Here is a 24,507-nt window from a genome sequence, read left to right as displayed (position 1 = left end):
ACCCTCCCTTGAAATAAAGGCATCTTTCTGATCTCCCACCTTTGCCTTTTGTTTATTGGCTGTTAACAAGGCACACCAAGAAAAACCTGGGGCTTTCACCCAGCAACAGAGGGGCAAGGAAGAAAGCCTCTCCAAGGAGGTAACATCTAAGACCGGCTGAATGATGGGACAGGCCAGCCATGAGATGTCTGGGGTCGGGGTGGGGGGAGAGCAGGGACAGCACATGCAAAGGCCCTGAGGTAGGAATGAGCTTGCAGTAATCAAGCCCCAGAAAGGCAGCCAGTGGGCCTGGGGCAGAACACAAGTACCAGTCCTTGGAGATGAGGTCACACAGGACCTTGTAGCCACAGTGAGAGTGGGACTTTGAATCTAGGCAAAACAGGGTTCTGACCAGAGCAGCACCATGACATTCTGAAAGGATGCCATCTGACATCTGAGTGCAGCCAAAGCAGGAGCTGCAATACCGCTAGGGCCACAGTGGTCACCCACGGAGCGGTTTGGTGCCTGGCCTGGGGTGGTGGCCATGGAGGCAGTGAGAAGAATCAGAGCTGGTGTGTTTACAAGTAGAGGTGATGTGAGCTGGACAAGGGAGTCCAGCACCACTCTGCAGATGTGCGCTTGAGCAGCTGGGTGGACAGGGTGCAGACAGCCGTGGCAAGTGAGGAGATGCTTGGGGTACAGTGAGGCAGGGCTTTGGTCACGTGGAGTTGGACATCCCAGTACGGATGGAAGTTGCATTGGTGGCTTAAGGAACGAACCCGGTGCTCAGGGGTCTGAGGACCGTTTCATGTCCCCAGGCATGGGGGTAGGGGTGGGGGTGATGGAGGAGAGAAGAGGACCAAGTGTTGAGCTTGGGGAGGGGGCGCGGAGGTCACAGACAGGTGTGCTGGTGGGAGTCCGAGGGTGTTCCCCTTGAAGATGCGCCCAGATCTCTGTGTGCGAAATGAGGAGAGGTGAGTGGGAGCGCTGGGGGGCAGGGGGATCTGTGGGAGGCCCTGGGTGCCAGCCTCCAGGTGGGGCAGATGAGCAGCTGGGTTTGTCATCTATGTGCCGTGGGGGGGGGGTCACAATGATGGACGCTGGAATCTGGCCCTAGACAGCGCTGGGCTGGCCTGTCTTCACACCCCATGCCCAGAGGCCTCCCCCAGAAGGAGTCTCCACAACTCAACACCGCACTTGGGTCTGGGTGTCCTCCCTCACTGTGCGATCCTGGGCCCAGCGTTCAAGGCCCCAGGAGCCCAGGTCCAGCCACTGCCCTCCACCCCCCACCCTGGCACCAGTTCCTCCTCCTCTTACCCTCCGCTTGCCCTCGCTGTCCCTCTGCCCAGGGGCTGGTCTTCCTTTCCCACCCCAAGGTCAGCCAGTACCAGCCCGCGGACAGCAGGAGCTCCACAGCCCTCCCCCGGAACCCGTCACCTCCCCATGCTCCCTCCCTTGCCCATCCAAAGGTCACAACCGGTAGCAAAGGAATAAAACAACTACCATTTGGATAAACATTAAACGGAGCCTAGGCTGTACAAGGAGGGAAAGTGAAGCGTTCTCCTGGGCCCTGGAGTGATAACCCCGACCGGTGCCGCACATAGGTGTGGCAGCAGAGCCGCCACGGGAGGGCGCCTGAGAGCCAGACGCGTCCTCAGCCTGCCACCCCGGGTGGCCTTGAGGGTCCACAGGCTGTCACGCCCCGGCAGCCAGGGATGTCCCCCGCCCGGGGCCAGGAGACCCACCCCAGGGGCAACCCTAGGCCCAGGAACCACGGGGCGCGGTACTTGGGCCCCCTGTACTGTGCCTCAGTCCCCGGCCTACCCCGTCGAGAAGGGATTGGAGAGACCCGACCCGGAGTGGGGGTGCAGGGAGGAAGGGAGAGGCTGCTCCGTCGAGGGGAGGTGAGCGACCCCGCCCGGGGTCAAGAAGGCTCAGGGCCCCAGGCCCTGCCGCCCCACCCCCCCGCCCCGGGCTAGGCCACCTCCTGTCTCTGGCCGACACGTGGGTCCGGGTCGTGCTGGCTGCACAGCGGGCTCATTCACCGCGCAGTCGGCCGTTCAGCTGCACCGCGCCCGGTCCCGCTCCCTGCTCCCCGCCCGCGGTGCCCACCGCCGCCAGAACTGAGCCCACCGCCGCCGGGCGCCTGGCCGGGTGAGTGGCTGGCTGGCTGGGGCGCGCGTGCTCGGCGGCGGGGAGGCAGACGGGGCCTAGGGGCGCGCGTGCCCGACGGCGGGGGAGTAGGCGGGGTCCGCGAGGGCAGGGTCGGGGGCTTGGGGAGCCGGTGCTGCGCACGCTGGAGGCATGTGTGCCTGGGGTGGGCCGCGCGGGCCCAGGGCTGGGTGGGCGGGGGACATGGTTGCACTACTGGGAGGAGGGGCGCCGGGTCTGCCCAAGGCGGGGGTGGTGGGGGCTGACGGGACCTCACGATCTGAGGTGGGTGCACGGGCCAGAGGCCTGCAGACACAGACCTGTCGTTTAGAATAATCTGCTGCCTGGCCTGGGCCGTGGGGGGGGCGGGGATGTCAGCCCTGGCCCTTGGACCAGCCCTATATGCTGTGGGTCCTCTCAGGACCTCTGTCTCCTCAAGTGGAAACCAGGACTACACCCACGTGGCAACAGGTCTTTGGGGAGAAACTGAGGTCTGACCCTCAGCCCTGAAGCCAAAATGCACTTGTCGGTGGAGCCTTTTTTCACCTGCAGTAGGGACAGTGTTTCCTTTCCAAATGAATAGGCTCAAATGTGAAGGAGTTGATATAAATAAAAACATTAATGCTGTGCAACACAGGGGAGCTCAAGGCTGCAGTGAGGGGGTCCCAGCAGTGGGAAGGCACTGGGGACCCCACTGTCCCCTCCCAGCCACCCCCACCGGGCAGGGGAGTGAGAAGTCTGGATGGAGCCTGGGGAGGGGAACGTGGGCCTCCCTGTCCTCTCCAGCCAGCAAGTCCCTGGGACCCCCAGACACTTAGTCTGTGTGCCTGGCCAGGCTGTAGAGCACCATCTCTATACACAGGCAGGGAAAGTGATGCAGGGACCATTGCAGTTCAGGGGGGGATTGAGGCCCTAGGGGGTCCTATGATTCTCTCACAGGGCAAGTGTGACCCGATTCCATTTCCTCACCTGCTTTAGACACTCAGGGCACAGGGCGGAGTAAGGCCCAGTCCCTGCCACTGAGGATAACCAAGGTGGGGACACCATGATGCACCCAGGCACCCACAGTGCAGCTGAGGATGGTGGGGGGCTGGGAAAGGGCTACACACAGAGAATTGCTCTACCTGAAATCCCCCCCACCTGCCTAAAATCCCAACCCCAGGACCCTCCTGAAGCCTCCACCCCCTCCCTGTGGACCGGGCCTGTGGGTCCTGCTTCCTGATGGGGGAGGCTGCTTCTCCCACTAAGTTTTCTGTCCCCCCAGGTGACCACCCCCATGCTGACTTGCACAGGGCCTCGGCACACATCACTGCCCATCACAGCATACATGTATGTGCCCCCGCAGCAGAGCTAGGGAACCCAGCCAGCCCTCCTTCCAGGAGCCACCCCAGGGGGAGTAGACCCAGCCCTGGGGGGTGGGGTGGTGAGGCCCTGGCCTGGTGAGACCCAGCTCTGCCCACAGGAACCCCTGGCACTTCTCCCACTGCCCCTTGCTGGTAGCTGGGCCAGGAGATAAGTGTTTATGGCCCCTCAGTAGCTGCCCTACAAGGTGCAGCCCTCCCCTCCCCTCCCCTTCAAGGTGCCCCTTATCTGTACCAGGGAGGGGCCTGAGGCCCTGAACTGGGTGACTCACCCACCCACTGGCAAACTGCTTCCAAAACCACAGCTCCCAACCGCTACTCATGGGCAAACAACTTCCCCCACCAGGGCCCAACTGAGGGACAGAGGAGAAGCCCCCAGGCCCTGTCCTGGGGAGGGGGGTGGTGTTCAGACTCTGCAAGATGAGAGGCAGGCACTGCAGGGAGATATCCCTGGAGCTGAAGGGGGGCGGAGCCCGAAGGAAACAATCCCGATCCTGGGAGAATGGAGGCCCAGGGCCACGGGGGTGCCACAGGATCTTAATTCCCCTTTGAAGACCTATCAACTCCCCAAGGGGACAGGAAAATCAGGGGCTTGTAGCCTGCTGTCCCCGGGCCTGAGGCTGCCAAGATGCCCAGGCCAGCTGGGGTTGTCCAGCCTCTCGACCTCCCCGGGGGCTGTGACTCAGACATTATACGTCATCTCACTTAACCCTCAAGCAGCCGGTGACGGAGGTTTTATTTTCATTTCTTCATTTTAAAGATGGGGGACCTGAGGCTCTGAATAATAAATTTTAAAATAGCAGTTCACCCTTGGCAGTAAACCAAAAAAACAAACCCGCTGTGGTCAATTCTCTCATGGCAACTCTACAGGACAGAGCAAAACTGCCCCGTGGGGTTTCCAAGGAACAGTTGGTGGATTTGAACTGCCGACCCTTTGGTTAGTAGCTAAACTCTCAACCACTGTGCCACCAGGGCCATCAAATTGACTGCAACTCATGGCGACCCTACGTGTGTCAGAACTGTGCTCCATAGCGTTTTCAGTGGCCGGTTTTTCAGACATAGATCACCAGGCCTTTCTTCCGAGGCACCCCTGGGTGGACGCAAACCTCCAACATCTTGGTTAGCAGCCGAGCATGTTAGTGGTTGGCACCACTCAGGGACTCCAGCTTACCCTTAGCGCTTACTGTGTGTCAGGCACCATCCTCAGCATCTTGGGGGCACTAGTTTACTTCATTTAAAGAGGTCAATTCCACGGGGAACACAGGGTGCAGAGGAGCATGCTGTCACATTGGCGGGGAGCAGCTAGGGGTACATAGCAAGGTGTGTGTAAGTGTCTGAATGAGAGACTGACTTGATTTGTAAACTTTCACTTAAAGCACAATAAATAAGCAGGTCAATTCATCTTCACACCAGCCCTACCAGGCAGGTACCGCTGGTCCCCTCTGCTGTGGAGAAGTGCAGAGGCCGGTGCAATCCGGTCTCAGCGAGTCAGTGCTGGGGCTGGGTTGGAATCTAAGCAGTTGGTCAGGCTCCAGGGGTCAGACCCCAGGGGGCCCTGTCCCCCACACCCTCAGCAGGAAGAGCACACCTGGCTGGTAACGTCATCTGGATGCCTGGCAGCCCCCAGCCAAGGGAGGGGGTGGCAGCCAGACCCCGGCAAGTGCACGTACATACACACCCCCGCCAACAGCCCTGTGCCAGTTTTCCGCTCGAGGACACAGAACAGAGACCCAGGACAGAGACCCAGGACACAGCCTGGCTCTGTTATGCGCCCTAAGCTCCCACCGGGGACTCGAACAGGGAAGATGCTGGGGATGGTGGAGCCCCCACTTAGCCCCAGAGCTGAAGGGTGAAGATGCTGGCTGTCTTCAGCCTGAGACTGGCCCACCTGCAGCACCTTCTGTCTCCCCTCCACAAGGGGCCGAAACCCCCAGGCATCCTGCTCGGGCCACTCACTCCACCCGCCGGTGCCAGCCTGCAGGGCCCCAGCCACTACACCTGCAGCTCGTGGGGGGAGCGGGAAGGCCTGGAAGCTTATCAAGGGCTCACACCATTGTCACTGCGGGATCCTGATTACAGTACAACCCACTGGATTAGCGCTCAGGTAACACTTGTCTGCGGAAACATGTGACTCAGCAGTCTTGGGAGTAAATAATTTAACTGCAAGCCCAGCACGGCCACGCAGCCAGTCCGAGGCCACGCAGCCAGTCCGAACCGTAGAGCACCGCCGCCTGGCTCCCTGGCTCGACCCTAGAAGACACAGGGTCTCAGGGGTTAGGCTGGCCGGCACAGCCCAAGCAGACCCCAGCCTTGGATGCACAGCAGGGCCGGGCCCCCACTGTCCTGCCGCCCACCCAACCCTCCGGTGGCTCCCTTAGGTAAGAACCATCTGGGGTCCCCGCTGGGGTCAACTCTCTCTGGCAGAGGCCAGCTCACTGGGCAGAAAGAGCAGAGGCTGACGCTGAGCTTAGGGGCAACTTTGTCCAGGATGTGAACAGAAAACGCTCCCAACTCCAGGGCTTATCAGGGGCCAAAAGTCCGTGTGGGGAAGGAGTTTGGGGGCCCTCAGGTCCAAGACAGGTGGCACTTAGCAGTCCTCATTCCACACAGCCTGACCCCCAGAGGCTCGGGAGCTTCAGCGTGGCCAGGGACCCCCCAAGTGGGTGAGGTCTTTGAGGCAGTTTAGTGGAGAACGGGAAAACACCTCTCCGTAAGTTCCCTGAAGGGCCAGGACTCACCCCTCTAGAGCACCCCCTCCCCATCAGGCCAGGGAACCACTGTCCTCCACTCCCGAGGAAGCTGGCTGTGCCCGCCCCTCACCCCACCCCCGCCGCGTCCCGGGCAGCACAGAGACAGCATACTCAGCACTGGTATCTGGGTGTCCTGGGCTCTAAGGAGCCAAGAGGTTTTGCTTCATGCCACCATGAAAGAAGCTTCTAAAATTTGAAGTTCATGGTTGCTCAGTGTCAAGCAGCCGAGAACAGTGCAAACAAAGATGGCCGTTGGTGCGCTAACTTCTGATCTGGGCCTGTGGATTGCCACCTCCGTGACGCCACCCAGTGATTTGCTCTCTGGAGCTAGGGCAAAGTCAGGAGACCTCCCCGCCACAGGGCGGCCAGGGCTGTTTGCAGAGGACTGGCCCCAGAGGGGGACAGCAGACACCGTCTGGCACGTGCATTCGACAAGTGGCTTATGCTGTTTGGGGCGACCTCTGAGATGCGTGTGTGTGTCCGTGGGGAAAAACCAACCGGGTAGGAGTGGCAACCACTGTGTACCCACCTCCCCTCCAAGCTGGCCTGGGCCTGGGTCGCTCCTCTCAAGGCGTGTGCTGGGAATCCTACACAAGGACCGGGGAGGGACATGGCCCTGGTGTCCAAGTGCCCCTCTCCTGGTACCAGGGCCTGCGGTGGCAGAGGTGACAGAGGGAGCTGTGGAGCTGGAGCCAGAGGGATGGCCTGGAGATGCTCACAGCTTAGATGGAGAGGGAGTCTCTGGTATGGGAATCAGGAGGGCAGCAGGGGCCTTCACAAGCTGGGGAGCTGAACGGGGGAACAGTAGGGAGCCCAGCTCTGGGCACGTGTGGGCCTGATCTCTGGGACGGTCTCGGACCCCAAGTCCTGTATGTGCGGATGGTAAAAGCCCATTATGTTCCCTGTCTCATAGAAATCCATACCCACTGCCATTGAGTCAATTCCAACTCATGGAGATGCTTGAGGACAGAGTAGAGCTGCCCCATAGGGTTTCCAAGGCTGTGATCTCTATGGAAGCAGACGGCCACATCTTTCCCCTATGGAGCGGCTGGGGGATTCAAACTGACTCTTTGATTAGCAGTGAAGTGCTTAACCACTGCACCACCAGGGCTCCTTCTCTCTCAAAAAAACCAAAACCCATTGCTGTAGAGTCGATTCCGACTCACGGCAACTCTATAGGACAGAGTAGAACTGCCCCCATAGGGTTTCCAAGGAGCAACTGGTGGATTCGAACTGCTGACCTTGTGGTTAACAGCCAAGCTCTTAATCACTTCGTCACCAGGGCTCCTTTCTTCTCATGGGAGGTGGCCGCCTGGGAGGAGTGTCTTCTGGGGCCACCCCTTAGCTGCGCCGACCTCGGCACACTCTGAGACACGTGGCTTATTGTTATCATGCTTAGATTTCACCCCAAAAAACTGAAAATCTTGGAGGGAGGCCTGACGTCATCTGCGCTGGGTTCTAGGTAGATGGGGCACTGTCCGCTCTGGGTAGCAGGTCTGTGGCCCCCACCAACGAGATGAGCGGGGGCCCAGTGCCCAGTCCACCCCACTCAGTCCTCTCAGCTCCTGGGACCAGGGGACCTCTGACTGCTGCCCTGGGATCCATGAGCAATGGCTCCCCAGCCTGGGCCTTTCTCATTTGAACTTGCCTTCCTTGGCCCTGGGCCCGCGCCCGTGGCCACCCCAGTCATGATGCCCACTTCTCCATTGCAGGTTGGCCCTGAGGGGGCTGGCGCCGCAGGATGGAAGCATCCCCTGAGTGTACACAGCAGGATGGGGGGCTGGGGCTGGTCCGCCGGCGGCCCCCAGCCCCCCAGAGCCTGCGCAAGACGCTGAAGGGCCGGCTGCAGCAGAGCTGCACATGCCGCGGGCGGAAGGCCTGGGCGCTGGTTCAGGACCTGGTGCCTGCAACGCACTGGCTGCCCCGGTACCGCCTGCAGGAGGACCTGGCGGGTGATGTTATGTCCGGGCTGGTCATCGGCATCATCCTGGTGCCACAGGCCATCGCCTACTCGCTGCTGGCCGGGCTCCAGCCCCTCTACAGCCTCTATACGTCCTTCTTCGCCAACCTCATCTACTTCCTCCTGGGCACCTCCCGCCATGTGTCCGTGGGCATCTTCAGCCTGCTCTGCCTCATGGTGGGCCAGGTGGTGGACCGCGAGCTCCAGCTGGCTGGCTTAGACCCCACCCAGGACAGCCTGTGGCCAGGGTCCAACAACAGCACCTTCAACGCCTCAGCCACAGGGTTGGCGCTTGGGTCTCAGGACTGCGGGCGGGACTGCTACGCCATCCGTGTGGCTACCGCCCTCACGCTGGTGGCTGGGATTTACCAGGTGAGGAGCTGGCCAGGCGGGGGCAGGGAAGGGTGCACCCCCAGGGGCACTCACAGCCCACCCAGCAAGATAGAGCCCCGGAAGAAGTACCAGGTCGGAGTCAGAGGCAGGTTGGCCCAGCCTCAGGGTCAGGCTGTGAAGAAAGGTGGTATTTAAACAGGCAAGGAGAGACCAGCAAGCACACAAGTGCAAAGGCAGGACAAGCAGGGGCACACAGGGTCAGGCATCAGACACCCCAAGGGTGCCATAGGGCTGGGGTACAGGCAGCCCAACCCTGGCCAGCTCTACCTGGGCAGAGACAAACAGGCAGAGCACAGCCTCCAGCTCCAGACGTGACCAACTTCAGCCCATCTGGCTTCGCTGTCCTTCCTGTGGCCCCCCACGCCAGGGTCCTCACGTGTCCTAGGCCTCCCACCCCAGCCCCACTGCGCCCAAGCTGCCGGGAAAGTTAAGCAGGGTGACAGCCTATCCCAGGGGGCTGATGCTGGGGTGGGGAGGTCAGAGAATTAGAGGTTGCCATCTAATCCTCAAGAAGCCCTGGTGGCACAGTGGTTAAAGCACTCAGCTGCTAACCGAAAGGTCAGCGGTTCAAACCTACCAGCCGCTCTGTGGGAGAAAGACGTGGCAGTCTGCTTCTGTAAAGATTACAGCCTTGGACACCCTATGGGGCAGTTCTACTCTGTTCTACAAGGTCGCTCTTAGGTGAGACTGACTCAACGGCAACAGGGGATCTAGTCCCCAGAGCCCAGAGGCCCCGTTTCTGAACCTAAAGCAGCTCCTGTGCATGGCAAGTGGAAGGGGGGTTCCTGTGAGTGACCACGTCCATGTTCCACACACACGTGTGCCCCCGAGTTTCCACGTAAGACACGGGTACCAGGAGTCTCCAGAGGCATGGGGGCGTGCAGCGGGTGTGCGTAAACCCCCCCCGCCATGTCCAGTTAGGGAACTAAAGCAGCCGCAACGGCCAGAGGTTGGGCTCAACGCTGCTGCCGACCCCCATCTTGGGGCTGCTTCAGGTGTCTGGGTGGCCTGGGCCCCTGACCGCGCTCTGTCCACAGGTCCTCATGGGCGTCCTCCGGCTGGGCTTTATGTCCACCTACCTCTCGCCACCGCTGCTCGACGGCTTCGCCATGGGGGCCTCAGTGACCATCCTGACCTCCCAGCTCAAGCACCTGCTGGGTGTGCGGGTCCCGCGGCACCAGGGGCCCGGGATGGTGCTGAGCACGTGGCTGAGTCTCCTGCGCAGTGCCAGCCAGGCCAACGTGTGCGACGTGGTCACCAGTGCTGTGTGCCTGGCCGTGCTGCTGGCTGCCAAGGAGCTCTCAGACCGCTACCGGCACCACCTAAAGGTGCCCCTGCCCATGGAGCTAGTGGTCATCGTGTTGGCCACACTTGCATCCCACTTCGGGCAGTTCCATGAGAGGTTCGGCTCCAGTGTGGCCGGCCACATCCCCACTGGCTTCCTGGCCCCACAGGTGCCTGACCCCGGGCTGATGTGGCGCGTGGCGCTGGACGCTGTGCCCCTGGCCCTCGTGGGATCTGCCTTCTCCATCTCGCTGGCAGAGATGTTTGCCCGGAACCATGGCTACTCTGTCCGTGCAAACCAGGAGCTCTTGGCCGTGGGCTTCTGCAACGTGGTGCCTGCCTTCTTCCATTGCTTCGCTACCAGTGCTGCCCTGGCCAAGAGCCTGGTGAAGACAGCCACAGGCTGCCGCACGCAGCTCTCCAGTGTAGTCAGCGCTGCCGTGGTGCTGCTGGTGCTGCTGGCCCTGGCGCCCCTCTTCCAGGACCTGCAGAGGTGCGTGCTGGCCTGCGTCATCGTTGTCAGCCTGCGCGGGGCCCTGCGCAAGGTGGGTGACCTTCCGCAGCTGTGGCGGCTCAGCCCGGCCGATGCGCTGGTCTGGGTGGCCACTGCGGCACCCTGCGTGCTGGTCAGCATTGAGGCTGGGCTGCTGGTCGGTGTGCTCCTCTCGCTGCTCAGCCTGGTGGGCCGCACACAGCGCCCGCACGCCACCCTGCTCGCTCGCATCAGCGGTTCTGCCTTCTATGAGGACACTATGGAGTTCGAGGGCCTCCTCCCTGAGCCGGGGGTGCAGATCTTCCGATTTGCGGGGCCGCTCTACTATGCCAACAAGGACTTCTTCCTGCGGTCACTCTATAGCCTCACGGGACTGGATGCAGGGCGCACAGCTGCCAGGAGGTGGGGGCTGGATGCAGGGGCGCACAAGGGGAACAGCAGCAGCAAGGACCTGGGCCCAGCAGGCACCACATCCGTGCTGGTGTCCTCGGCAGCCAGCTTCCACACAGTGGTCATTGACTGCGCCCCCCTGCTGTTCCTGGATGTAGCCGGCCTGGCCGCACTACACGACCTGCGCAGAAACTACGAGGCCCTGGGCATTGTCCTGTTGCTTGCCTGCTGCAGCCCCTCGGTGACAGACATGCTGAGGCGAGGGGGCTTCCTTGGGGAGGACGAGGGGGACGCAGCCGAGGAGGAGCAGTTATTCCACAGCGTGCACAGCGCAGTGCAGGCGGCCCGAGCCCGCCATGGGGAGCTGGCGGCTACAGACTCCACCCTCTAGCAAGGTCAGCACCTGCGGGCCATCACCACACCCTCTTAGGAGCCCAAGGCACACATCCTCCACCAATCGCCACGCTCCTTCCCAGGGAGCAGTGCCCGTGGCTGGAGTCAGCCACCAGACACCCTCTCATGCCATACCTACTCTAAAAAAACGGAATTCTAACTGGGAACAGGGACAGACAGCACTTTTAACACACACAAGGACCACAGACACTCAAGGATCCAAGAATCACTGCCTTCAACACAAATGCTGCCCTGGCTGCCGTCCTGGGCACTAATCCCAGACCCACAGGGCCCCCACTGAGAAGAACCGCATCTACCCCAGTCTTAAAAGTCTTAATCACGCTTGAACAGGGGCTCTGTATCTCACTTTGCACCAACTAAAACCAAGTATTGTCGCCTCAATTTCAACCCATGGCAACATCACATGTGTCAGAGTAGGGTTGTTCAGTGGCTGTGGGGTTGTTCGGTGGCTGAGTTTTTGGAAGTAGATCGTCAGACCTTTCTTCCAAGGCACCTCTAAATGTTCTCAAACCTCCAACCTTTCGGTTTGCAGCCAAGTGTTGGTTAACGACTTGCACACCAGGGACTGCTGGTTTTTGCACGTGGCCCCGCAAATCACGCAGCCTCCAAAGTACTGTAGAAAACAAAAACCCTCACAACTGAACCAATAAGCAGCATCATGATAAACGAAGAAAAGATTGAAGCGGTCAAGGATTTCATTTTACTGGGATCGACAATAACACCTGCGGAAGCAGCAGTCAAGAAATCAAATGACACACTGCATTGGGCAAATCTACTGCAAAAAACCTTTAAAGTGTTAAAAAGCAAGGATGTCACTTTAAGGACTAACATGCACCTGACCCAAGCCATGGTGTTTTCAGTCGCCTCGTATGCATGGGAAAGCTAGACAATGAATAAAGAAAACCAGAGAACTGACATCTTTGAATTACGGTGTTGGCAAAGAATACTGAATACACCACGGACTGCCAGAAGAACAAACAAATCTGTCTTGGAGGAAGTACAGCCAGAATGCTCCTTAGAAGCGAGGATGGCGAGACTGCGTCTTACATATTTCGCACATGTTATCAGGAGGGAACAGTCCCTGGAGAAGGACATCATGCTTGGTAAAATAGAGGGTCAGTGACAAAGAGGAAGACCCTCAACGAGATGGACTGACACAGTGGCTGCGACAATGAGCTCAAGCATAGCAACAACTGTGAGGACGACACAGGACTGGGCAGTGTCCCGTTCTGTCGACCACAGGGTGGCTACGAGTCGGAACTGACTCGACGGCACATAGCAACAACAACAAACCAAGTACCATCGCGTCAATTCTGACTCATGGCAACACCATGTGTGTCAGAACAGGGTTTTCAGTGGCTGGGTTTTTAGAAGTGGATCATCGGACCTTTCTTCCAAGGTGCCTCTGGGTGGTCTCAAACCTCCAACCTTTCGGTTTGCACCCAAGTGTGTTGGTTAATGCGCTGGCACACCAGGGACAGCTCATTTTGCATATAGCCCCGCAAATCACGCAGTCTCCAAGGTGCTATATGGAAACCCCACTGACTCAGCCTGGCCAGCCCCTGCCCCACCTTGGGTAAGAGCCAAGGACTCTGGTCCAGGGCACCAGGGTCTCTGTGTCTCTGGGAACCCCACCCCCTACGCACACACCCCACACACCTAAGTGCTCCTTACACCTGGCGCCTCAGCCCAGGCTGAGCCTCATGGTGCCGCTACCTGCACCAGGGCAAGCAGTCCAGTGTCAGAGCCAAACGCAGGTGGGACCAGGACACACCTTAGCCCAGCCCTTGGGCACAGCATCCTGGCACAGACCAGCCTGTGAATACACACAACACAGGCTATGTGGGGGTGCAAAAACCAAAAACTGGGCAGAGCCAGGTACGACCGTCTGCCACCCTGATCCTGAGTCTCCAGAGGGAAGCCAGGTGGACTAGCTACAAAGGTAGCTGGGCAGGGTCCAGGTGCTGACCCCCAGGACCCAGGCCCCACGAGAGGCAGCCCCAATGGCCCTTTGATGGCAAATGCAGGAATCAGGAGCAGCGGTGCTTCCTCAGAGGGAGGCATCCACCCTGTGCCCCCACTTTAGCACCCCACCCCCAGCTCCACACTGATCCCCATACCCCAGTCCACCATGAGGCCAGCAGGCTCTCCCACTGGCCAGTCCCACCTCCCCTCTCAGCCTCAGTCTTCATCTCTGTAAAGTGGGGCTCTTGCCAGCTTCCCCCAATTACCCCCCCCAACCGGCACCCACCTGGCCGTGATGAGGTCCAGCAGCCAGTGGGTCCGAACCTGCCTGATGCCCCCGTGAGGGACAGCACCCACGTAGGCAAGGTTGAGCTGCTGGTCCCAGCTGAGGTCATACTGGTCAGCCCGGTCATGTGGCAGAGGGGGGCTAGGGGCGGGACAAGGACAGTGACTGTGTGAGTCCTGAGCTCTCGGGGCGAGGGTCAGGCCACCAGGGCAGCCACTACACACATCTGGTGCCTAAAAACCCAGTGTTCGAGCCTCCCTGGAGAACTAGCTCCAGCAGACAGGCCCAGCGGCTTCCCACGAAGCAGGCTTTACTGCCCCTGGAGGTAGTAAAATAACCCTTCATCCCACGAGTGTTCTCAAGGCTCATGCTTACGCGGATGGGGTGCCCACAGGACCACCTCCCGACCCTGCCCCTTGTCCGCCAGCTCAAAACCTACTGTGAAGGTGGCTAGGGACACAGGGGCTGGGGACAGGTCCCACTCCAGGGCTGGGCTGTCCTACACACACACCCACACCCCCCCCCGCCCCCCCCACACCTCCCACCTGCTGCCTAGAGGCCTTGTGTGGGCCCCGGTTCACTGCAAAAGGCAGTGTCTTGGGCCCACCTTCCTTGAACCCTCTTCCTGGGCTGCCCCTAAAGCCACTGTAGGGTTCTTCAGACTCCTGAAGGCCCCCAGCTGGGACAAGCTCAGGGCCTGGCCTCAGACCTCCACCACATGGGGGGAAGCCATCAGGTAGAAGAACCCCCACCCCAAGTACCCCACGGAGTCCAGAAGACAGAGAGGAGACGCCCTACTCTAACTGAGGGTGCATCTCCAGACGCAGGCATGAGAGTGAAAGTGGTTCGGTGGACTTTCCGGGCTCCAAGGTGACCGGCTCATTCCTGGACACTGGGTTTGGGAGCACTGACTATGCGCTAAGGGCACAGGGGTCCCGGAGACACAGCGGCCGCAGCTTCCGAAGAGCGCGAGGTCGGGAAATGGACAGAGTGGGCGCTCACCAGAAGCCCGTGCTCCTCCAGAAGTGCCGCAAGGGCCGCAGGGCCCGGGCTGCATCCACGCGCACCAGGAGCGGGGCCTCGGCGAGGGACCCAGGGTGCGGGGCCAGCAGCGCTGCCACGAGCGCGAGCAGCGCGGTGGGGGAGCGCGGGGGGCGCAGGGCCGAATGTGGGGCGGGGGGACGCGGCGGGCACATGGCTGGACGCGGTAACACCGCGCACTCCGCGCGCCTCCGCGCTCCCGGAGCTGAGGGTCTACACCGCGCCCGCAGTTCCGCCTCCGGGTCGCGCGCCCACGTGATCCCGTAGTGTGGGGATGCCTGGGCGGGACCGGGGTGGACCGGGGCGGGCCGGGAGTCTGGGGGGCAGGGCCAGCGCCGTTAAGTGGGCGGGCCTGAGCTGCACCTAGGCGGGGACAGGGCCGCACCTGGGGCAGGACGGGTGGCACCTAGGCGGGGTCTGAGCTGGCTTTAGGCGGGCGGGGGCGAGGTGGCAGGGGCTGCGGGCGTGGGCGGGGACTAGATGGGACCTAGGTAGGTTGGGGCCGCGGCAGGTCCTCAGCAGGCTGGGGCAGGGTTAGGCGGGGTCTGGGTGGGATCTAGGCTGCCGGGGGCGGGGTCCAGGCGGGCCAAGGTAGTGGACGGCGGAATACCTGGGTGGGGCGTGGGCGGGGAATAAATGGGATTTCGGTGGGTCTGGCAGGTTGGGACCTAGGCGGGGCCTCAGCGGGCTGGGCGAGGCCCGGGCAGGTCTGGTAGGACCTGGGGTCCCGCGCCTGGGGGTTAGGGGGAAATGGGGCCCGACATGGCGGGCCTGGGCGGGGCATAGGAGGGTCATCGGCAGGCTGGGCCGGGGCTTGGGTGAGGCCTGGGGGGCGTGGGTCGGTTGGGACTGCTGCGAAGCTTTAGACGGGGGAGGTTCTGGCAAAGGGGCAGTCCTGGTGAGGAGCCCTCTGGCCTAGAGGAAGCCCAGGTATCCGGGAACCTGCGACCTAAGGAAAGCGCTCTTGGAATCCTACCTCTTCCCACAGGTTCCTCCCCTTACTGCTTCTTTCCCAGCCGAATGAGAACAATAATAGTCCCTACCTCATTAGGTTGTTGTGAGGACTGAGTGACTAAACACACGGAAAGCACTTGGAAAAATGCTCGACCCTTTAGTGGTATGTGAGTGTAAGCCGTTATTGTCTTGTTAATACTTAAGAAAGATCACCCTGGCTGCCCAGAAATAGCTTCCTGAGGCCTAGTCTGGAAGCCAAGAGATGGCTGCCTCCCGGTTGTGGTTGGAAGGTGGGGAGAGATGTCCCATTGGGGATACATTTTGAAGATGCAGCTATAGGACTTACTGATGAATTGGATGGTGGGGATGGGAAGGAAAGAGAGGCATCAAAGGTGACCTGCAGGGTTTGAACCATAGCAGCGGAGGGAACATTCCATTATGTGAAATGGGGACCAGGCATCTTTGAGATGCTAAGTGGCCATTTCTAACAGGCAGCTGGGTGCCCTGGCTTGGATGTCAAGAGGAGGTAGGGTCAGATGTGTAAATATTTTATGTTGATATAGATATGGATAGTGCAAATGGAAGTCCCCTGGTGGTACAGTGGTTAAAGCACTCACCTGATGACTGAAAGGTCGGCGCATTGAACCCGCTAGCAGCTCCGCGGAAAAAAGATGGGGCCGTCTGCTGCTATAAAGACTTAACTCATTGCCAAGTTGATTCCGACTCATAGCGACCCTATAGCACAGAGTAGAACTGCTCCATCGAGTTTCCAAGGAATGCCTGGTGGATTTGAACTGCTGACCTTTTGATTTGCAGCCGTAGCACTTAACCACTATGCCACCAGGCCTTAGAATGGTCTCCACGACAGTGGGTTTGGCTTTGGTTTGGTGCAAATGGTTAATGGGTTGTTATGGATTGAATTGTGTCCCCCAAAATATGTGTTGGAATCCTAACCCCATTCCTGTGGATGTGATCCCCTTTGGAAATAGGGTTTGCTTTGTTGTGTTCAGGAGGCCGTATCAGTGTAAGGCATGTCCTAAGCGTGATCAGTTCTGAGCAGATTAGACACAGAAGTAAGCATATTGGAGAGACGTTAGATGCCACAGGGAGATCACCAAGGAACTGAGGAACAACGGGGCTGCCAAAACTGAAAGAGACAAGGCTCTTCCCTTAGAACCACCCTAGAACTGATGCCCTGAAATTAGACTTCTAACCTACTGAACTGTGAGAAAATTAATTTCTTTTCTCTAAAGCCACCACCACTCTTGGTATTTCTGTTACAGCAACACCAGATAACTATGACTAAATTAACACACTCGGCTCCTAAAAGATTGGAAATTCGAGAGGCACCTGGGAAGAAAGGACTGGTAACCTGCTCCCCCAAAAATCAGCCGTTATAAACCCCGTGGGACGTAGTTCTACTTGACACACGCGGAGCTGCCATGAATCGGAACCGAGTCAGTCACAACTGGCATGTAACTGGTACAGATATAAAAAGCCCCAAAATTTAGCCTGTTGTGGTTGAACCAATTCTGATTCATAGCAACCCTATAAGACACAGTAGAACTGCCCCATAGGATTTTCAAGGAGCAACAGGTGAATTCGAACTGCTGACCTTTTGGTTAACAGCTGTGGCTCGTAACCACTGTGCCACCAGGGCTCCAGTGTAGATATAGATATATGAAATAGGTTATAGCATCATATCGTTCAAGAATAAAGTTTCAAAACACAGTGAAAATCCCCTATTCCTGTGTCATCCTCTGCCAGCCAGTAGGATCCATTTCCTACAGGCAACCAATGTTACCAGCCCCTTTTCGGTGATTTAAAATTGTGGGTCATCAAAACAGAGCCATTATAAAGGGAGCTATACAAACGGAGAAAAGAAGGGGACCTATGACAAAGCCTGGTGCAAGTGTCAGGAAGAGGAGAAGCTCCTCACAATGGTACTTCTGTATTAAAAATGTTTATTGAAATAAGAAGTTCAAAATGAAGAAAGTCTAAGAATTATGTGGGACACTGTTATGGATTGAATTGTGTCCCCGCAAAATATGTGTACCAATTTGGCTGGGCCATGATTTCCATTGTGTGGTTGCCCTCCATTTTGTGATTAGGACTTGTATGGTAAATCCTGATCTCTGCGTGTGGTTAATGCGGCAAGATTAGATTACGTTAGAGAGCTTAGGGTGGAATGTGACACCCTTGCTCAGGTCACATCCCTGGGCCAATGTAAAGGGAATTCCCCTGGGTTGTGGCCTGCACCACCTTTAATCTTACAAGAGATGAAAAGGGAAGTGAGCAGAGAGTGGGGACATCATATCACCAAGAAAGCAGCACCAGGAGCACAGCACATCCTTTGGACCCAGGATTCCTGCACCTGAGAAGCATCTCTACCAGGGGAGGATTGATAACGAGGACCTTCCTCCAGAGAGAAAGCCTTACCCCGGAGCTGATGCCTGAATTTGGACTTGTAGCCTACTAGACTGTGAGCGAATAAATTTCTCTTTCTTAAAGCCATCCACTTGTGGTATTTCTGTTGTAGCAGCACTAGATAACTAAGACAGACGCTATGAAGAGAAAAAACCTACCAGTGATTGTAGTACGAGAATGGGGGATGGCGAGGGATAACAGAAGACACAGAGGGAATTGTTGAAGATTTGTTGGCAGAAACTTCCCTGATATCACGAAAGACAAGACGATATCTACCCAAGAAGCTCAACAAACCCCACACAGGGTAGATCCCAAAAGAAAGTCACCAAGGCATACAATAATCAAACTTGCCAAAACCAAAAACAAAGATAGAATCTTGAGAGCAGCTAGGGACAAACGAAAAGTCACCTACAAACGAAAGAACCAATAAGACTAAGCTCTGACTACTCAGAAAAAATCATGCAGGCGAGAAGGCAATGGAACGACATATATAAAGCCTTGAAGGAAAAAAATCGCCAGCCAAGAATTATATACGCAGCAAAACTGTCTCTCGAATACAATGGTGAAATTAGGGCATTTCCAGATAAACAGAAATTAAGGGAATTTGTAAAAACCAAACCAAAATTACACAAAACATTAAAGGGGGTCTTCCAGTTAGAAAACCAACAATATCAGACAACCCCAGACTGGAACACAGGACAGAACAACCAGAAATCAACCCAGAGAAGGAAGTTGCAAAAACAAGTTAAAGCTAAAATACTGAAAACAGGGAAACAGATGACAATATGTAAATGATGATAACGTCAAAACAAAAAGAGGAAATAGAGTAGTCGTAGAACTTCCACATGGAGAGGAAGTTAAGGCAGTATCAAGAAATAAAAGATCAATTTAAACTTAGAAAAATAAAGATAAATTTTAAGGTAACCGCAAAGGAAGCTAAAAAATCTACCCATCAAAATAATAAAAAAAAAGGAAAACATACTCAGCAAATACAAAATCAACAATAATGAAAAAGATGAAAAGAATACATGAAGAAAAATGACTCAGCACAGAAAATTAGGTGGAACAAAGAAATGGTCAACACCACACACACACAAAAAAAAAAAACTGAAATGACAGCAGTAACCTCATACCTATCAATAATTACACTGAATGTAAATGGACTAAATGCACCAATAAAGAGACAGAGAGTGGCAGAACGGATGAAAGAAAAAGCTCAATGAATGGTTAAACAGCAAACTAGGCACCACTGGAAGCAGAATTAGGGAACTAGAAGGCTTATCTGCAGAAATTGCCCAGAATGCAGCAAAAAGCCAAAGAAATGACAAATGAGGTGTGAAGAGACATGGAAAATAAAATAAAAGGGTCTAATATAGTCAGGAGCCCTAGTGACACAGTGGTTAAGAGCTATGGCAGCTAACCAGAAGGTCTGCAGTTCGAATCCACTAGCGGTGCCTTGGAAACCCTATGGGGCTGTTCTCCATCCTACAGGGTTTCTGTGAGTTGGAATCAACTCATTGGCAATGGGTTTAGTTTAATATAACTAGGGAAGCCCTGGTGGCGTAGTGGTTAAATGCTATGGCTGCTAACCAAAGGGTCGGCAGTTCAAATCCACCAGGCGCTTCTTGGAAACTGCATGGGGCAGTTCTGGTTAGAGTCCCAGAAAGCAAAAATACAGAGAATGCAGGAGAAGTAAGATATGAAGAGATATTCTTGTTGTTAGGTGCTGTCGAGTAGGTTCCGACTCATAGCAACCCTACGCACAACAGAACGAAACACTGCTGGTCCTGAGCCATCCTTACAATCGTTGTTATACTTGAGCCCATTGTTGCAGCCACTGTGTCAATCCACCTCTTTGAGGGTCTTCCTCTTTTCCGCTGACCCTGCAATCTGCCAAGCATGATGTCCTTCTTAAGGGACTGATCCTTCCTGACAACATGTCCAAAGTATGTAAGACGCAGTCTCACCATCCCTGCCTCCAAGGAGCATTCTGGCTGTACTTCTAAGACCGATTCGTTCTTTCTTTTGGCAGTCCATGGAATATTCAATATTCTTTGCCAACATTACAATTCAAAGGCACCAATTCTTCGGTCTTCCTTATTCGTTGTCCAGCTTTCACATGCACATGATGCGATTGAAAATACCATGGCTTGGGTCAGGTGCACCTTAGTCTTCAAGGTGACATCTTTGCTCTTCAACACTATAAAGAGGTCCTTTGCAGCAGATTTACCCAATCCAATGCATCTTTTGATTTCCTGACTGCTGCTTCCATGGCTGTTGATTGTGGATCCAAGTAAGATGAAATCCTTGACAACTTCAATGTTTTCTCCGTTTATCATGATGTTGCTCCTTGGTCCAGTTGTGAGGATTTTTGTTTTCTTTATGTTAAGGTGCAATCCATACTGAAGGCTGTGGTCTTTGATCTTCATCAGTAAGTGCTTCAAGTCCTCTTCCCTTTCAGCAAGCAAGGCTGTGTCATCTGCATAACGCATGTCGTTAATGAGTCTTCCTCCAATCCTGATGTCTCATTCTTCTTCATATAGTTCAGCTTCTCGAATTATTTGCTCAGCATACAGATTGAATAGGTACAGTGAAAGAACACAACCCTGACACACACCTTTCCTGACTTTAAACCAATCAGTATCCCCTTGTTCTGTCTGAACAACTGCTTCTTGATCTATGTAAAAGTTCCTCGTGAGCACAATTAAGTGTTCTGGAATTCCCATTCTTCCTAGTGTTATCCATAATTTGTTATGATCCACACAGCCGAATGCCTTTGCACAGCCAATAAAACACAGGTAAACATCCTTCTGGTATTCTCTGCTTTCAGCCAGGATCCATATGACATCAGCAACGATATCCCTGGTTCCACGTCCTCTTCTGAAAGCGGCCTGAATTTCTGGCAGTTCCCTGACGATATACTGCTGCAGCCATTTTTAAATGATCTTCAGCAAAATTTTGCTTTCGTGTGATATTAAGGATATTGTTCTATAATTTCCACATTCGGTTGGATCACCTTTCTTGGGAATAGGCATAAATATGGATCTCTTCCAGTCAGTTGGGCAGGAAGCTGTCTTCCATATTTCTTGGCATATGAAGAGATAACTCATGGGAAATCAAATTCTGTAGGCCCAGGGAGTACAACATATAATTAGCAGAAGAAATAAAAAGAAAATTCTCACCTAGATATAATGGAGCAAAACAGCCAGACGGTAAAGACCACAATAAGATCTTAAAAGCAACCAGAGAAAAAGGTCAGATATCTGCAAAGAAATGACAATTAAATTGACACCATTCTTCTCAACAACTACAATGGGAACCAAAGATAGTGGAACATCTATAAGGTGATGAAAGAAAATAACTGTCGTACAACTACATGGTGCCCGGCTACCACCACTGACTGCTCTGACAGGGATCACAAAAGAGGGTCCCAGACAGAGCTGGAGAAAAATGTAGAACAAAATTCTAACTCAGAAAGAAAGACCAGACTTGCTGGCCTGACAGAGACTAGAGAAACCCTGAGAGTATGGCCCCTGGAAACCCTTTCAGCTCAGTAATGATATCACTCCTGAGGTTCACTGTTCAGCCAAAGATTAGATGTGTGTTAGTACACACATTGTTCTATGACATTGGTTAACAACCCCCCGACATGTCAACACTCTCCCTTCTCAACCTTGGGCTCCCTATTACCACCTTTCCTGTTCCTTCCTGCCTTCCCGTCCCTGCCCTTTTAGTCTTGTATTGTTCCATGGGCCTGTTCAATCTTTGGCTGAAGGATAAACCCCAGAAGTAACCTCATTACTGAGCTGAAAGGGGTTCCCGGGCCACACTCTCAGAGTTTCTCTAGTCTCTGTCAGGCCAGCAAGTCTGGTCTTTCTTTTCGAGTTAGAATTCTGTCTATATTTTTCTTCAGCTCTGTCTGGGACCCTCTATTGTGATCCCCGTCAGAGCAGTCAGTGCCGGTAGCCGGGCATCACCTTGTTGTCCTGGACTCGGTCTGGTGGAGGCCGTGGTAGGTGTGGTCCATTAGTCCTTTGGACTAATCTTTCCCTTGTATCTTTAGTTTTCTTCATTCTTCCTTGCTCCTGAAGGGGTAAGACCAGCGGAGTATCCTAGATCGCTGCTTACAGGCTTTTGAGACCCCAGATGCTACTCACCAAAGTGGAATGTAGAACATTTTCTTTATAAACTATGTTATGCCAATTGAGCTAGATATTCCCTGAGATCATGGTCCCACAGCCTTTAGCCCAGCAATTCGGTCCCTCAGGAAATTTAGATGTGTCTATGGAGCTACCATGACCTTGCTTTGTACAGGTTGTGCTGGCTTCCTCAGTATTGTGTACTGTCTTACCCTTCACCAAAGTTTCCACTTATCTATTGTCTATTAAGTATTTTTCCATCCCGACCCCTCCCCTCCCTTGTAACCATCAGATTGTTTCTTTTGTATGTAAACCCTTTCATGAGTTTTTACAGTAGTGGTCTCATACAATATTTGTCCTTTTGTGATTGACTTATTTCCCTCAACATAATGCCTTCCAGATTCCTCCATGTTATGAGATGCTTCACAGATTCATCACTGTTCTTTATCATTGCATAATATTCCATTGTGTGTATGTACCGTAGTTTGTATATCCATTCATCTGTTGATGGGCATCTAGGTTGTTTCCATCTTTTTGCTATTGTGAACAATGCTGCAATGAACATGGGTGTGCATATGTCTGTCCATGTGATGACTCTTATTTCTCTAGGATATATTCCTAGGAGTGGGATTGCTGAGTCATATGGTATTTCTATTTCTAGCTTTCTAAGGAAGTGCCGTATCATTCTCCAGAATGGTTGCATCATTTTGCATTCCTACCAACAGTGCATAACATTTCCAATCTCCCCGCAGACTCTCCAACATTTGTTATTTCCTGCTTTATTGATTCCTGCCAGTAATGCTGGGGTGAAATGGTATCTCATTGTGGTTTTGATTTGCATTTCTCTAATGGCTAGAGATCGTGAGCATTTCCTCATGTGTCTATTGGTTGCTTGAATGTCTTCTTCGGTGAAGTGTCTGTTCATTTCCCTTGCCTACTTTTTATTTGGATTATTTGTCTTTTTGTTGTAGAAGTATTGGATTTTCTTGTAGATTTTAGAGATTAGACCTTTGTCTGATTTGTAATAGCCAAAATTTTTTTCCCAGTCTGTAGGTTCTCTTTTTACTCTTTTGGTAAAGTCTTTTGATGAGCGTAAGTGTTTAATTTTTAGAAGATCCCAATTATCTAGCTTATTCTCTGGAGATTGTGTGTTGTTGGTTGTGGTTTGTATCCTGTGACTGCCATGTGTTAAGGCCTCAGCATTGATTCTGTTTTTTCTTCTATGAACTTCATGGTTTTTGGCTTTATATTTAGGTCTTTGATCCATTTTGAGTTAGTTTTTGTATATGGTGTGAGGTATGGGTCCTGTTTCATTTTTTTGCAGATGGACATCCAGTTTTGCCAGCACCATTTGTTAAAAAGACTGTCTTTTCCCCATCGATGGACTTTGGGCCCTTGTCAAAGATGAGGTGACCATAGGTGGATGGATTTACATCTGGGTTTTCAGTTCTTTCCATTGATCAATGTATCTGTTGTTGTACCAGTACCAGGCTGTTTTGACTGCTGCAGTTGTATAGTAGGTTCTGAGATAAGGTAGTTCGAGTCCTTCTACTTTATTCTTCTAAAAAATATGGAAGGCTTCACGAATTTGTGTGTCATCCTTGCACAAGAGCCATGCTAATATTCTCTGTATTCCAATTTTAGTATATGTGCTGCCGAAGCGGGCACCCAGCAGTCTACTTTTGAAAAGAATTAGCCAGTGAAAACCTTATGAATAGCAGTGGAACATTGTCTCATATAGTGTCAGAAGATGAGCCCCTCTGGTTGGAAGACACTCAAAATATGACTGGGGAGAAGCTGCCTCCTCAAAGTAGAGTCAACCTTAATGATGTGAATGGAGTCAAACTTTCAAGACCTTCATTTGCTGATGTGGCAGGACTCAAAATGAGAAGAAACAGCTGCAAGCATCCACGATAATCTGAATGTGGAACATATGAAGCATGAATCTAGGAAAATTAGAAATCGTCAAAAATGAAATGGAACACATAAAGATTGATATCCTAGGCATTAGTGAGCTGAAATGGACTGGTATTGGTCATTTTGAATGGGACAATCATATGGTTTGCTATGCCAGGAATGACACCTTGAAAAGGAATGGTGTTGCATTCATCATCAAAAAGAACATTTCAAGATCTATCCTAAAGTACAACGCTGTCAGTGAGAAGATAATATCCATACACCTACCAGGAAAACCAGTTAATATGACCGTTATTCGAATTTATGCACCAACCACTAAGGCCAAAGAGGAAGAAATTAAAGATTTTTACCAACATCTGCAGTCTGAAATTGATTAAACACGCAATTAGGATGCACTGATAATTACTGGTGGTTAGAATGCAAAAGTTGGAAACAAAGAAGAAGGATAGGTAGTTGGAAAATATGGCCTTGGTGATAGGAACAATGCCGGAGATCACATGATTGAATTTTGCAAGACCAGCGACTTCTTCATTGCAAATACCTTTTTTCACCAACATATATAGTGACTATGCACATGGACCTAGCCAGATGGAATACTCAGGA

The 24,507-nt window shown here is 54.0% G+C and overlaps 2 protein-coding genes and 1 non-coding gene across 8 annotated transcripts in view; 1 reads left to right on the top strand and 2 right to left on the bottom strand.

The window, feature by feature from the left end:
• Window positions 1-14,719, bottom strand: part of IDUA (alpha-L-iduronidase) — a 28,626-nt gene extending 13,907 nt beyond the window's left edge. For 5 of the 6 annotated variants that reach the window (XM_049886531.1, XM_049886532.1, XM_049886534.1 and 2 more), the window contains exons 1-2: window positions 14,429-14,719; window positions 13,427-13,567 (exon numbers count right to left, since the gene is read on the bottom strand). In XM_049886531.1, the coding sequence (XP_049742488.1) occupies window positions 13,427-13,567; window positions 14,429-14,622 (335 nt within the window). In that variant the 5' untranslated portion in view covers window positions 14,623-14,719. Of the gene's footprint in view, window positions 1-4,662; window positions 4,794-13,426; window positions 13,568-14,428 lie in introns of those variants that run through there. The other variant, XM_049886537.1, reaches the window with a different exon arrangement.
• Window positions 7,983-11,271, top strand: SLC26A1 (solute carrier family 26 member 1). The gene is made up of 2 exons (XM_049886565.1): window positions 7,983-8,573; window positions 9,632-11,271. The coding sequence occupies exons 1-2, from the start codon at window positions 7,983-7,985 to the stop codon at window positions 11,150-11,152; spliced, it is 2,112 nt and encodes a 703-aa protein (XP_049742522.1). The 3' UTR covers window positions 11,153-11,271.
• Window positions 14,720-23,551: 8,832 nt separating the features above from the next.
• LOC126077618 (U6 spliceosomal RNA) lies at window positions 23,552-23,655 on the bottom strand. The gene has a single exon (XR_007517793.1). It is a non-coding gene; the product is annotated as a U6 spliceosomal RNA (small nuclear RNA).
• Window positions 23,656-24,507: the final 852 nt, after the last annotated feature.

The sequence above is a fragment of the Elephas maximus genome, chromosome 5, assembly GCF_024166365.1.
Source record: "Elephas maximus indicus isolate mEleMax1 chromosome 5, mEleMax1 primary haplotype, whole genome shotgun sequence".
NCBI classification, from domain to species: Eukaryota; Metazoa; Chordata; class Mammalia; order Proboscidea; family Elephantidae; genus Elephas; species Elephas maximus.
This window is presented reverse-complemented; position numbering and strand designations above follow the sequence as displayed.

Bases quoted from the DNA above. Each gene is read 5' to 3' on its own strand.
- SLC26A1 (XM_049886565.1), top strand. From the start codon at position 7,983: ATGGAAGCATCCCCTGAGTGTACACAGCAGGATGGGGGGCTGGGGCTG. The intron at 8,574-9,631 runs GTGAGGAGCTGG...CTCTGTCCACAG, and splicing joins TGGTGGCTGGGATTTACCAG to GTCCTCATGGGCGTCCTCCG.